Raw genomic sequence first — 13,430 nt, forward strand, 5'->3', positions numbered from 1 at the left:
TACGTGCAAAAAAGTCAAGCGACTAATATATCCAAGGCTTTGTCTAGTGTGTGCCCATGGGCACATTCTAAGCACGGAAACTCATAAATTTAGTGTATTTTCATTGGTGTGGTTGGTGTGAATGCAGAGGGGCCATCATTATTAAAGGAGTGTAAGACTGTAAGCCAATCAAAACATAGAAAAACTATCAAATTTTATGCTTATTGTGTGCCATGGGCACACACTAGAAAAACCGTATATCCAGACACAAGGAGTAGTATGTACCCTAACATTTATTGAAGATTTATCGTTACTCTAATTAGTGTCATTAATGTGAGTTGAGGAATAAGGTTTAAACTTGAAGTGAGTTGAGGAACAAGGTTTAAGTGAAGTAATATTGAGGCCCCAAGTGCAGGGAGTGCGAAAAATTAGAGATGGCGGGGGGGCAGGTTTCAATGGGACGCGAAATATCAAATCCCCCCACGGACGGAATCTCAAATCTCCGCTTCTCAAACACTAGCGATCACCTTCTCGTTTCCTCCTGGGACAAGACTGTGCGTTTATACGATGCTGCCGCTAATCTTCTCAAAGGGGAGTTTATGCACTCCGCTGCTGTTTTAGATTGCTGTTTTCACGACGATTCCTCCGGTTTTAGTGCCTCTGCTGATAATACCGTCAGAAGGTGGATTGCTCTTCCCTCATCTCTCTCTCTCTCTCTCTCCCTCTCCCTTTCCCTTTCCCTCTCTCTCTCTCTCTCTCTCTCCCCCTCCCCCTCCCCCTCCCCCCCCTCTCTCTCTCTCTCCCTTTCACTTTCCCTCTCTCGCCCCCCTCTCCCTTTCCCTTTCCCTCTCTCTCTTATTCATTAATTTCTTCTTTTCAGGCTTGTTTTTGGTTATGGGAGGGAGGATGTTTTGGGAACCCACGATGCTCCTGTCCGCTGTATCGAATATTCTTATGCTACTGGTACCATTGCCCCTTCCATCTCACTCTTTTTGTACTTGCCAATTAAAATTTCTTGTAACTATTTCCTCTCTCAGGTTTAATACAAAAACAGTCTATGCATTATTATATTATATTAAAATTTTTGCCTGTAAGTTGCAACACTAAATGATGTCATCCAGTATATAGGACTAAAATGGACTTTAAGGTTTTTAGAATTTTGTCACCGGAACAATCTTGATATAAAAATGTGGTATTTGAATTAACTGGTTAGTTATATGAGTCCAAAACTGTTTACTTTATACAAATTAAAAAAACTCAGTTGATTGCAGATTCACTTTAATACTTGACCACTTTTGCGTCATCCTCTTTAGGGAATCTGCCACATGATTAATTGAAAAACATTTAAGTTTGAGTATGAGTCACTCTTAAGAATGTTGCTATGCAAGGACAGAATAATGTGTTATCAACAAGGAAATATATATGTCAAAAGACCCTGGGATCAAAGCTGAAATTTAGATAGATATTTAGATTCACCCGAAAACTATTTCGTGTCTTAATTGTTATCCGTTTGAAATTCCATGTGGAAGCAATGTTCTTTAAATTTCCTTCCAGTCTAAATTGCATCTTGATTAAATTTATGTCATCCTGCATAACATATGAGAATGGAATCAAGTGTATCTGTTATCTGTGTGATTTTAGGTACTGTAAAACATCAAAATACAACTTACTGTGCAATTGAAGAAACTTAAAGCAACTGTTTGATATACCTACAGGCTACAACTATGATGATCAGCTTCCTGTAATCAGGTGGCTTAATAAACTTATAGGATTAAAATGATAATCTCAGTTGAGTGTAGCCATTATGTTTGATGATTCTGTCTCTGAATTCAGTTAATTAATTAGAAAGTGGTAATATATAATTTTCCACATAAATTTTCACTTTTTTTTACAGTTGTTTAACTTAACCTGAATTCAGGGCAAGTGGTCACTGGTAGTTGGGACAAGAACCTTAAGTGTTGGGACCCTAGAGGAGCTAGTGGCCAGGAACGTACGCTGGTTGGAACTTACAATCAACTGGAGCGTGTTTATTCTCTCTCTGTTAATGGACATCGTTTAGTAGCGGCAACTGCAGGGCGGCATGTGAATGTCTATGATTTGCGGAATATGTCTCAACCTGAACAAAGAAGGGAATCTTCATTGAAATATCAAACGAGATGTGTGCGCTGTTATCCTAATCAAACAGGTTCACTTTTGATCTTTTTATATTGTTTTAGTACCTATTCGTTTCCCCATTTATTTTGTACTTATCAAGTCAGGATACTTTTTAAAGTCCTGTTGAAACATTTATCATGTAGCAGTTTCTTGTTCTTTAATTGAAATCAATAATATATAAAATTCTGTATTAGTTTGGGTAATTTTCGTTGATAATTGGAAAAAATTGTGTTTGGACTTGAAATGCTATTCTCTGGTTACATGAACAAACTTACTGTTTATGAAGGGGAGAAGTACAGAAAATGTTATCATTGACTTAAGATTTCAGTTACTGTAACAACTGGTACTGGACTACTGATAGTCCATGTCCACAAATTATTAGAAGTAAATAAACTTTTGTGAGTAATACGAACATGGTGTTTACTAGGAAAGTTGCACTTCTAATTGCTCTAATTATGTTTCTGATGTTGCAGGTTATGCTCTTAGCTCTGTGGAAGGACGAGTGGCGATGGAATTTTTTGATACTTCGGAAGCTGGGCAGTCCAAAAAGTAAGATATTTCTCTTAATATAGTATGCATAGATAACCTTCTAAGCATACCCAGGGTTGTTGGTTCGTTTGTGGTTTTTTAATCAGGCGTTTATATGCAATTATGACAAGATATTCCTATCTGTTTTGTGAAAATAATGGCAGCACCTTATGAGACAGTGTAAACTGTGAATATATATCGAGCTATTTGGAAATATTTTTGTTGAGTATTCACAAAAATGTTTTTCTTTTCTTATTTGCTGTTCTCTGTTTGATACTCATACTATGAATGCAGGTATGCCTTTAAGTGCCACCGGAAATCAGAAGCTGGAAGAGACATAGTATATCCTGTAAATGCCATTGCTTTTCACCCCATGTAAGTTACTATTTATAGGTTTAAGCATTGTTCAGCCTCTAAAAGTTGAGAGGAAAACTCTGTGGTCATTATCTACGTATTTCCAGCAGGAATAAATTAATTTTGGACCAATTTTCGCTTATAAAATTAGTGTTGCCTTCAATGAGAATGTTTTGGCTTTCTCTAGTCTAAGAGCCTCCATTATGTCAATTGATTGCTGCCGGAATATCTTAACTGTTTTTCTGATAGTAGTATAGTTTGTGCAGATTAGTTCTGGATAGTAGACTTTGTCTAGAATGTAGTGAATAATACGAATAAAGGATATGGTAACAGTGGTTTTATAATATAATGTCTTTCTCTTTCATTTTACTTAAAGTTACTGACTCCTTATAACACTTGAAATTGATGATTGCAGCTATGGTACCTTTGCAACTGGAGGCTGTGATGGTTTTGTCAATGTGTGGGATGGAAACAACAAGAAGAGATTGTATCAGGTAAATACCTATACAAATGATTAGTTTACTATAGTGAGTGTGTCCCCTACTTGGATTTGCGGACATGTAATTTCATTCTATCTTTTCATGTGCAGTACCCAAAATACCCTTCAAGCATTGCAGCGTTATCATTTAGTAGAGATGGCAAACTTTTGGCTATTGCGTCGAGTTATACCTACGAAGAGGGAGAAAAACTGTAAGAATTAATCTCTCTCTTGGGGTCTAATGTATAATCCTTTAGTTCCGCAAATGAAAACCTGAGTTGCCGTGAAATTTATTGAAGACTCGTTAGCTTAAATATTCTCCATCTGTTCTACTAAAGTGTCTCATGTAAACTTTTGATATCATCAACCACATCAAAATATGGAATTTTGTGAAACTCGGGACAATACAACTCTAGTAGTAAATTAAATATATGATTCTAGATTTTACTACTTGCATTGCTCAAATGCATAAAATCCACATTGTTCATTTTGAAATCCGGGTCTTTTTTTTATTTTACTATATAAAATGCAATCCTGGTCTATCCATAAAAACAAGACGGAATTCTTTTCTTGAGATGGCTGGAGTAACAATATTTGAGATTGTTAGCACTTTAAGAAAGTTATGTAGTGTTAGTATGTAGTTTTGCTAAGACGGGATTGGTGTGTACTTCAGAATGAGGCTGGCGCTTGACTAGTCAAGATGCAGCAACAAAAGCTGTAGATGCAGAAACTCATGATAACTACTCTTGACAGTCATTTTATTTTTATTTTTTGCAGTCATGAACCGGATTCAATTTTTGTGCGCAGCGTGAATGAAGTGGAAGTGAAACCAAAACCGAAGATGGTAGCCAATCCTGCAGCATAAGCCATAAATTGTAATGTGCAAATATCTCTGTTTAGGAATAGCTTTGAACAATTTTGTTTCTCATTACACTGGTATGAGCGCTCAGAGTGACCAGATGTCTAAATTGCGCCTTTTCTTTTTCTTAAGAACATGACTTTTACATGGAAAACAGCTTAATTCAGGAGTATTAGTTCACATTGCTGATAATGCATATGGCCTAGGGTTGAGACTTGAGATGTGCTCTAGTCCTTTGGGTTGAGTATTTAGTTTATATTGATGAACTTTGAAATACATTTGGAGATTTTGTGTTGTACTTGTTTCTTAACTTGATATAAATACTTGCCGTAGAGTGGGATCCTTGATTGGGGGCATGTTTGGTCTGTATATTTATAATTTTTAAGACTTCGAGCAATTTCATTACATTACAAAGGTCGAAAGTACTTGTAGAATGGCTCAAGGACAGGTTCGAGGACCTTGAGTGGAACTGTGGACGTGATGTAACTAGCTTGACCCTTGAATAGTAAAATCTTCCTGTTGACACTTGTTTCATTCTGTCAGTAGTGAGTACCGTGTGCGCTACTTTCTGGGCTCCAGTTCTGATGTAGGCCTGTTGCTAGAATTAATGTTTTCCTTGCCCTACAAATGTGGGCTTAGGGAGAAACAAGGTAGGAGGGGTTTGTTTTTCACGACATTAGGAGTATCTTTGGTGGCGGCACGAGGGGGTTGTTTTTCATGACATTCGGAGTATCTTTGGTGGGGGTTCCGGTCTTTTATGCTCCTCTTTGCATGGGAGAAATATTGTATTATGGACCTGATGTTTTTGAAAAATATTCATTCACATCATTTCTTAACCATTGTGTAACAAAAGAAACAAAGATTGTATAGGAGCCAAAATAGACAAACGTTACTAGGACAAGCTTAAACAAAATTAACCCACAGGGTTGGTTAAAATTGGCTGGAAAACAAAATTATGTACATATAGCATCTCCAATCGTGGCTATATTTATCGAACCTTTAAAGTTTGTAACAAGATTCATGTCATTTATACATTCTATTGTGACAACATAAAATATTAATAACGATGTTAATATGTCTTTCACATATATATCCTCGAAAATTTCCTTATCCAGGTTAATAAACATCTTGCCAAAAGATACATGAATGAGGCTAGCCTTCCTCTAGGATTTCACAACATCAGGACTTGAAACAGAATCGATCTTAAATGGAGTCAACAAGCTCGTCTAATTTGGGACACAGAGATTACATGTTTCTTCCGCTTTTATTACTGCTGATTTTGTCATATGTAAATCGGGAGAACTGTGAACTGTTTCATGCGACTACTCAGGACTTTTGCTCTTTTTAATTCCTCTTTGAAACCATTCACTTTGCTAAAGAATATATTAGACGTATCCCATATTCACAGAAAGTTTTAGTAATAATTCTAGCCATTTAAACATTAAATCGTTAAATGAGCATCGGAACTAAAAAAGCTGAAGGTATTTTTGTCTGTCAAAATTGCTTTAGATATGAAAGATGTTGTCTTGCCATGATCACCGCGTAAAATAAAAGGGAATTTATTCCGATAACTTACACTAGAGCATCTTGTGCGTGCAATGTTTATTGTTGAGGCGAGGCTACAATTCTATATAAAGCCCTCCATTCATCAAACATTACTTGTATTAAACTTCATTTGTTTTTTCGTCCCTCGGCTACTCATGGCTCAAGTCCATTGCATCTATCTTACCAAGGTTATTTTCTCTGAAACTTACCCGTTTCGCATGTTCGGATTTATCTGTTTCACTTATCCAAGTACTGCATGCGGAAACTTTTGTGTGCATAAGGTTATTGTGAGTGTTATTGGATTACCACATCCTCGTAGATGTCTATCTCGAGATAAATATACATACATTCTTACTTTGCTACAAATTACTAAATAAAAATTAAAATACAAATCAATACTTTTAAGAGGATGGAGAGATTTGTGGATCCCAGAGGATGGATCTTGAGCTACTCTTGACTCTTCAGTTTGTCCCTCCAGGGTCTTTCCGGAGCCTTAGTGAGACTCTGGTCACTAGTGAGCCCGAGATGGATTGAGTGAGGTCGAGAGTCGGTTCCAAATGAGTGATGACATTTAACTAGTTTCTCTTAGTTTGAATTTTATACTTGTATTAGTGATTTTTAGATTATGGTTCAGTCAATGATTGAAAAAGACATGAGAGGTTGATATGTAAAATTGGATTGGCATACAGAAGCAGAGTGGTCTAGTTAGTGTAATAACTATGAAAAAACTGACTAGCGTGCTACTCTCCGATTGCAGAAATGCTAAAGCGAATGGGCAGCTGAGAAGCGAATTCAGTAGCATGAACCAAGAGGTGAAATCGCAAACAAAAAAGATAGAGGAAAAAGAGACTAGTTCTTATTGGACGCCAGATGGACGTACAGGAATATATGTTCCGAGAGGGCATGAAAGTGTGATGGATAATGTACCAGTAGGAGCTGCTTCACTTAAACAGACTTATTGGTTAAGAAACGTTCAAGGGGTCGATAAGCCGGATTCTTGTTATGACTTTCATATCTGATCTAATCAGTTGCATTTCTCGAGTTAATTACAGTTTGTAACCTTTAACTTTCTTCTCGAACTCTAAAGTATCTAGTGTTAAATTGATAGATATACACTAAGCAAGAGCTCTTGTTATATATTTCCATTCCTACTGTTATCCAAGATCCTAGACACTACTACACTATTGACACAAACAACCTGAGAATATAGAAGATGAGTATGGGGATTAAACTATGGAACAACTCTGTAAGATCTCATCTTATCTATCCAATAAATGAAGCAAGATTTTGAATTCCGGAAACCAAAAAATCCATGCTCCTTGCTCTTGTTCATCGAGATCAACGGACAAGGACCACTGAACATGCCATCAGCAAACCACCAGGCTGCAACCTCTTCTAATTTTGTCGGCACCAAGCCTTTCTCCTTGACAATCTTATCCCACACAGGCCCTTTATCCTTCATCATCTCCGCCAAACTCAACCTCTCCCCTGCCTCAAGATATCCGCATTCCACCTCAAACTGCTGCCCCAACACCTTCCAGAAGTGCTTCCACCTGAAAACATCTCCATTACTACAATTGAAGGCCTCATTCTTGGCGTACGGGTCCACAGCAGCCCATATCTGGTGCTCAGCAATCAAATCAGCATCCGAAGCATCTGAGTAACAGTTCCATGCCTCCTCTGTTCCAGGAAACCTCATTGGTACACCCTCATGCTTGCAAATTGTGGCGTAAACACACAATGTACCTATTATATTCATCAAACTGTATGGCGAAAAGCCAAATATTGGCGCAGGCCGATGAACCGACCATGTCAGTCCCTCTTTCTTTCCCACTTGCTCAAACAAAATATCCTCCAAAATGTAGTAAAAGTTGGGAGAATCTAGTCTTGGAAGATCCTCTGTATAAGGCGGATCATGATCTTCACTCCCCGGAGCCACATAATGTTTTCTACCAGTTTGCAAACAAATATGCTTCAAATTCGGTGAATTGGGAATTAAAGCATTCAGCACATTCCTCAGCATCTTACCATTAATTTCACAGTTTTCAGATTCATTAGGCCTATTAGCCCAGGTGACATAGAAAACATGGGTAATATCTTGGAGCATAGAGAGTTTTAATCGAGTTTCATCAAGATCACAGATGTCACATTGGATGTAATCAACACGCTCATCAACCTTCCAGGGTGGCCTTGGCCGTCTCGCGACGCCATAGACTTTCCAGGGGCCGCCCGGGGTGTCACTCAGAGGGAGAATCTCGGCGAGACTGTTGCCAACAATCCCTGTAACGCCCACAACAAGGGCAACGCTGTTGTATCTTGATGGAGCAGAGGCATATTCTAATTGTCCCATCCTTTTCTGCAATAATTATGTATATCACATTTCATTTAACTATAAATATTATGCATGCATGTGTGCACTTGCGTACAATATAAGGTGAAGAAGTGATATGATACCTTCGCCGCAGCAACAGCACCGGACCACCACAAGCTCATCTTTTTTGGTTTGTTCTATGATACCAAACAAATTTTGGTTTTCTTCTACTTCTCTTTTTTTTATTTTTTATGATTTCTTGTAATGAACAAGTTTTCGATGCTTATTATCTTCTGATTAAGAGAAGAAAGAAGAAGGGTATTTCACGGTCAACTTATTTTTGATATTGTTTCTTCACAGATAAAGATAAATGATGTCTATTGATCTTTTAGACTAAATTACATTTTGCATCCAGTAATTTTGAGCGCTTTCATGAATTGGTTTTAAACAATTTTTTTTTTTGCAAAACACACTTCACTGTTTAATTCTCGATTCACTTTGCACACTTTTGACCATCCGTCATCTAAGTGGACCGTTAACATTAAAAGAGTCGAGGCTATTATATATTATTTATTATGAATTATTTATTATCTTATTTAGTAATTAGAGTGTAGCGGTCAATTGATAAGGGGTTGGATAAAAATTTTATTATTTAATTATAATTATGATATATGTTTTTAACTAGTGAATTGGATTAGTTATTTTGTATGATATTATTTGATAATAATTGTTTACTTAATTTTTTAAAATTTAGTTAAGTTTCTAACTAAAAAAGCTTCCCTAATCAAATAATTAAAGGTTTGCGATATTTCAGAGATTTGACCACCAGAATAAGCTAATATTTGTGTTTGGTAGTTAGCAGATTGAAGTTTTTGGAGTTAGAGATTTTGGTTTTTGCCAGAAAAAACTAATCAATCAGCTATTTACCAAATAGTTTTATAAGAAACCATTAATTTAATCCGCTAGTCAAAATATTTACTTCAATCGGCTAGTCAAAATATCTAATTTAATCCACCAGTCATAACATCCAATTCAATCCGCTGACGGCTATAATTCCCGAATAGAACCATTGTGTTACATGACATGCATGTCTAGGGACTGCAAGAGTCTGCAAGCAAGTCTGTAACACTGTAACTAACTTGTCTTTCAGTGTCCATGCATAATGCCTAGATTATTGAGACATCCATGTTACTTATGTATCACTGCATGCATTAACTCCATGCATGTGCCTTATACACTAGTATAATACAGAGTAGATCCTCATCACAACATCATGGTTCATAATTCAGTTAAGTTCATGTGCTAGGTTTCATATATTTATATAAATACACGCTTTTGTTTTAGCTAAGCTGATATATTATGTTTCATTCTCATGTATCTCTATGTTACCACACAATCACACGATCTATAAAACTTTTCTTATCAGAAACAAACCAAAACATTAAGAAGAAGAAAAAAATTACAAAAAACCTAGCTAGCTAGCTAGTCTGCTGGCTAATTAAACAATACAAGGAATCTAGAGTTGACTTCCATGGTCGGTCACTAAAACTTATTTTATACAAACTACACTATTTTAAATAATAATTATAATAAATAATTATTATGATTAATTAATTAACATTCACCGGCGTCTTTCTGGAGTCCAATGAGGCAAACTTTGACTAAAATGTGATGAAACTACTCTCGAGTCCAACAGCTCCATAATCGGCGTAAAACTAACACATCTCGGGGCCTTGTACTGATTAATCGACGCACCTCTCGATATTGCATAATCCATTAGCTCTTCAAATGTTCCATTTTTAACCACGCGGATCTCCAGCGGACCCACCGAGTTGTCCGCAACTCGGCACTGTCTGTACACCGAGTTGAGACACTCTTCCATGGCGAGGCAGCACTTGTTGAGGACCTCATGGCTCGGCGTGTTGGCCGAGTCCTTGACTAGTAACTCCCAGTATATAACGTAATGACCCGGTATCGTTTTCGTATCGGCGTAGCTCGTGTACTCCACCACACTAGTATTGAACTCTTTAAGGAGATTCGAGGCATTCTCCACCGCGGTCTGCAGCTCGGCCTCGTCGGTCTTGTCCGAGTCGATGCTGAGTAACGCGTTCTTGCGCCGCACGAAGTGGAACTGCGGCGCGGAGTTATGGAACCCTGTGACCCTAAGAATATCGCCCACGCGGTACCGGTTCAAACCTGCGTAAGTTGTGATAACCAGCTCGTACTCTTTGCCGACTTGCACGTCCACGAGATCAACGAGCTTACGGGGAAGATCACGAGACGAGTTTGGATTTGAATTTGGATCGTGTGGCAAGAACTCGAAATAGGCCATGTTGGGCATTATTGTGTAAGACACTTGACTTGGTTTGCACATCGGGTTGAGATTGAGTCCGAAGTAACATTCGGAGGATGCGTACATGGTGCAAGCCATGGGTAATCCTCCGCTGTAGTATTTAAGAGTTGGTATGTATTGAGCCATCGCGCCCGTGACGATAACGTCTAGGTACTTTGTATTCGGCCATATTTTTGTGACGATGCCTTCCCAGTTTTGTTCACAGCATTCTTTTGAGATGAACTCGGCCAGCTCCGGGTCGGGGCGGAGGATACGGGTCATGCATGTTCGGATCTCCGGGTTGGTTATTTTTTCACTTAAACGTCCGGTTCGGATATCGTTGGCCAGTTCAGGCCAGTTGAGCTGAAGGAACCGGATTGCGCGGAGAAGGCCAGAGGCGAATACAGCTCCGAGACGAAGCACCTGATGGCGCTCGTAGAGACCGCAGAGCATTTGGGAGTACATGCTTTGGAAGGAATCCACGCACAGGATGGCCTCCGTCGGGCTTGTCATGATGTTATACGGGTCATAGGGGCGGTTCTTGAAATGATCACTGTTGTAGTAGCTGGTAAGCACGGGTCTTGCTAATAGGCCGCCCGGTGTCTTGGTCTCCGACTTGACGAAAAGAAAGTAGAGTCCCTTTCCTTTGTCCAATCCAGGCACATAACTGTCGAATTCAAATTAAAGCATCATTAGCAAATATTAGATGTTGCTAACCGAATCTGATTAATTTTACAGTTTTTCTAGTGTGTACCCGTAACCAGACAATAATAATCTTTTTTAATTAGGTGACATATTTTTATCCATTAATGATAGGTCTCTTTTATGCGCAACTTTCTCTTCTACTTACAGGTTCATGACAGGCATGAGAAGACTGTAAAGCTGTTGACGACGATCCAGCTCTTCCTTAATTGTCGGCATCAGCTTTCTTTCTCCAGCTGAAGTTCCAGAGCTGTGGCAAAAAAAAAAAAATCACATTAAGATACTTATCCGCAACAAAATATAAGTATCAAAATTTTTATAAAAAGAAACAAAAATTACCTAGTGAGAAATTCAGAGATAGGATGAGAAGACATGATCGGAGACACATCTCCGTTGGCAATGCGCTGAATATCAGGCTGGAGATCTTCGTAAGTGACCATTGGGATTTTGGATTTGAAAGTCTGACGATCGGTTGCACCATCGAGGTGAAATCGCTGAAGATACTCAGTCTTAGCGTTCCTGCTCAGAATTTCTGACAAAACTTGCTCTTGTACTTCATCAGCGTTTCGGGTCATTTCTTCGATGAATTGAAGTGCTTTCGCATCCTTTTCGCACACCGGAGGGCCTAGCGGAGATGACAGGATCGAATCCACAGCCATTAAGTATTATATATATCAAAAGTTAAACAAATTTGGAGAATGGTAAATTGGTAAAACTAATAAAATTTGTTGAGGAAGAGATATTTTTGGTGGTGAAGGACAAGGGGGGAATGAGGGGTTTATATAGGAGATGGGATGGAGAGAGTTGAATAAGATGGGAGGGGGGTGACAAGTCACATGCCATGTCATGGTGGGACCCGCGGGGGGTGGGGGGCAAAATGGGAGGTTAAGAGTAAAGCCATGGGTGGTCGTGGTGCTAATTTTGTAATGTCTGGTCGCGCAGGTGTTAGTGAGTGAAGGGACATGTGGGGCCGGGGTGGACACGTCAGCAAACCACGCGGTTGTTTGTGTTGTTTTTGAATGACAGTGACGGGAGGGGTGCATCCGGCCTCGCAGCTTCTTGTATTGCGGATAAGGAGAATACACAAAATGTTGTGTTTGCAACACATGCATAATTCATAGTATGATGGTGTCGAATAATAATCAACATAAAGTTAAACTTGTATTTATTTAACTCACACCTCAATTTATATATTTTGATATTCTTTCCGTTCTTTTTTTTTATATTATTTGATAAATTTTGATTATTAATCATTATATATGTATAATTAAACATCTTGAGGAATTTGACCGGAGAAGTGAACGAATTCCCAGTGACATACCTTTCGGTAGTGTCGACTAAGCACACACTCTAAAACATACAACAGAGCCTATCATGTTCGTCAATAATAATGAAAAAATTCTTATATTGGTTGCTGATCAAGTTATTGTTTTAAAATAACAAATCCAGGGAATTACGTTAAGTACGATATATAATAATTAAAAGAATCTTAAATATTCTAGTATGAAGATGGAAGTAGTTGTATTTGCGGGGCAAATTCTACTCCCTCCGTCCCTATTTATCTGTCCACTTTGGAAGTAAAAATTTGTCCCTATTTATCTGTCCATTTATACTTTCAAAACTAACTTAATGATAGTTTTTCAAATATATCTTCATAATTTCAATTTTCAAGGCTTGACTTATTTAAAACTTGGTTGAATTCATGTTTTCAAGACATAAAGTAGGGGTATTCCACCATCTTCAAGATATTAATTAGAGGTATTTAATGAAAAAGTTTATACAATCAATTATTCCTTGGTATGCGTTTTTTTTTCCAAAATGGACAGATAAAAAGGGACGGAGGGAGTATTTGAGTTCATAAAGACGGTTATGAAAGATATAGTTATCTAAAAAGCCAATAATCGACGTTTACGGAATGATTATTCTAATTGCCGATTAATATCCATATGTTTATATTCTCTACTTGTGTCAGGTTTTGATTACGACCTACCTTACTGGACTAACATGTATTATATCGATAGTCGGCTGCCCATGTAATCTTCAAAGAATATGATGAAACTAGAAATTAGAAAGTCGTCTTAACAAAATTATCTATTTGGTTTTAGCAGCCACTTGTGTAAATAAAAAAAGGGGAAAATAAATCGAAACATCTATGAACTATTTTAATTCTATTGATTAGGTTTCTAAA

General features: G+C 37.9%; 3 protein-coding genes across 3 annotated transcripts; 1 reads left to right on the forward strand and 2 right to left on the reverse strand.

Annotated features, from left to right (window-relative positions):
- The first annotated feature begins 267 nt into the window (after positions 1 to 267).
- LOC108207290 (mitotic checkpoint protein BUB3.1) lies at positions 268 to 4,708 on the forward strand. Its single transcript, XM_017377751.2, has 8 exons — positions 268 to 661; positions 860 to 942; positions 1,898 to 2,164; positions 2,607 to 2,682; positions 2,956 to 3,036; positions 3,431 to 3,509; positions 3,605 to 3,705; positions 4,271 to 4,708. The coding sequence occupies exons 1-8, from the start codon at positions 414 to 416 to the stop codon at positions 4,356 to 4,358; spliced, it is 1,023 nt and encodes a 340-aa protein (XP_017233240.1). The 5' UTR covers positions 268 to 413; the 3' UTR covers positions 4,359 to 4,708.
- Positions 4,709 to 7,031: 2,323 nt separating this feature from the next.
- On the reverse strand, positions 7,032 to 8,249 carry LOC108198789 ((S)-8-oxocitronellyl enol synthase ISY1). The gene has a single exon (XM_017366567.2). The coding sequence runs from the start codon at positions 8,245 to 8,247 to the stop codon at positions 7,129 to 7,131; it is 1,119 nt and encodes a 372-aa protein (XP_017222056.2). The 5' UTR covers positions 8,248 to 8,249; the 3' UTR covers positions 7,032 to 7,128.
- A 1,400-nt stretch (positions 8,250 to 9,649) lies between these two features.
- LOC108211826 (probable indole-3-acetic acid-amido synthetase GH3.1) lies at positions 9,650 to 11,999 on the reverse strand. The gene is made up of 3 exons (XM_017383525.2): positions 11,582 to 11,999; positions 11,391 to 11,492; positions 9,650 to 11,207 (listed from the first exon to the last, which is right to left on the reverse strand). The coding sequence occupies exons 1-3, from the start codon at positions 11,899 to 11,901 to the stop codon at positions 9,830 to 9,832; spliced, it is 1,800 nt and encodes a 599-aa protein (XP_017239014.1). The 5' UTR covers positions 11,902 to 11,999; the 3' UTR covers positions 9,650 to 9,829.
- Between the last annotated feature and the right edge of the window lie 1,431 nt (positions 12,000 to 13,430).

Source organism: Daucus carota, chromosome 1 (genome assembly GCF_001625215.2).
Source record: "Daucus carota subsp. sativus chromosome 1, DH1 v3.0, whole genome shotgun sequence".
Taxonomy (NCBI): domain Eukaryota; kingdom Viridiplantae; phylum Streptophyta; class Magnoliopsida; order Apiales; family Apiaceae; genus Daucus; species Daucus carota.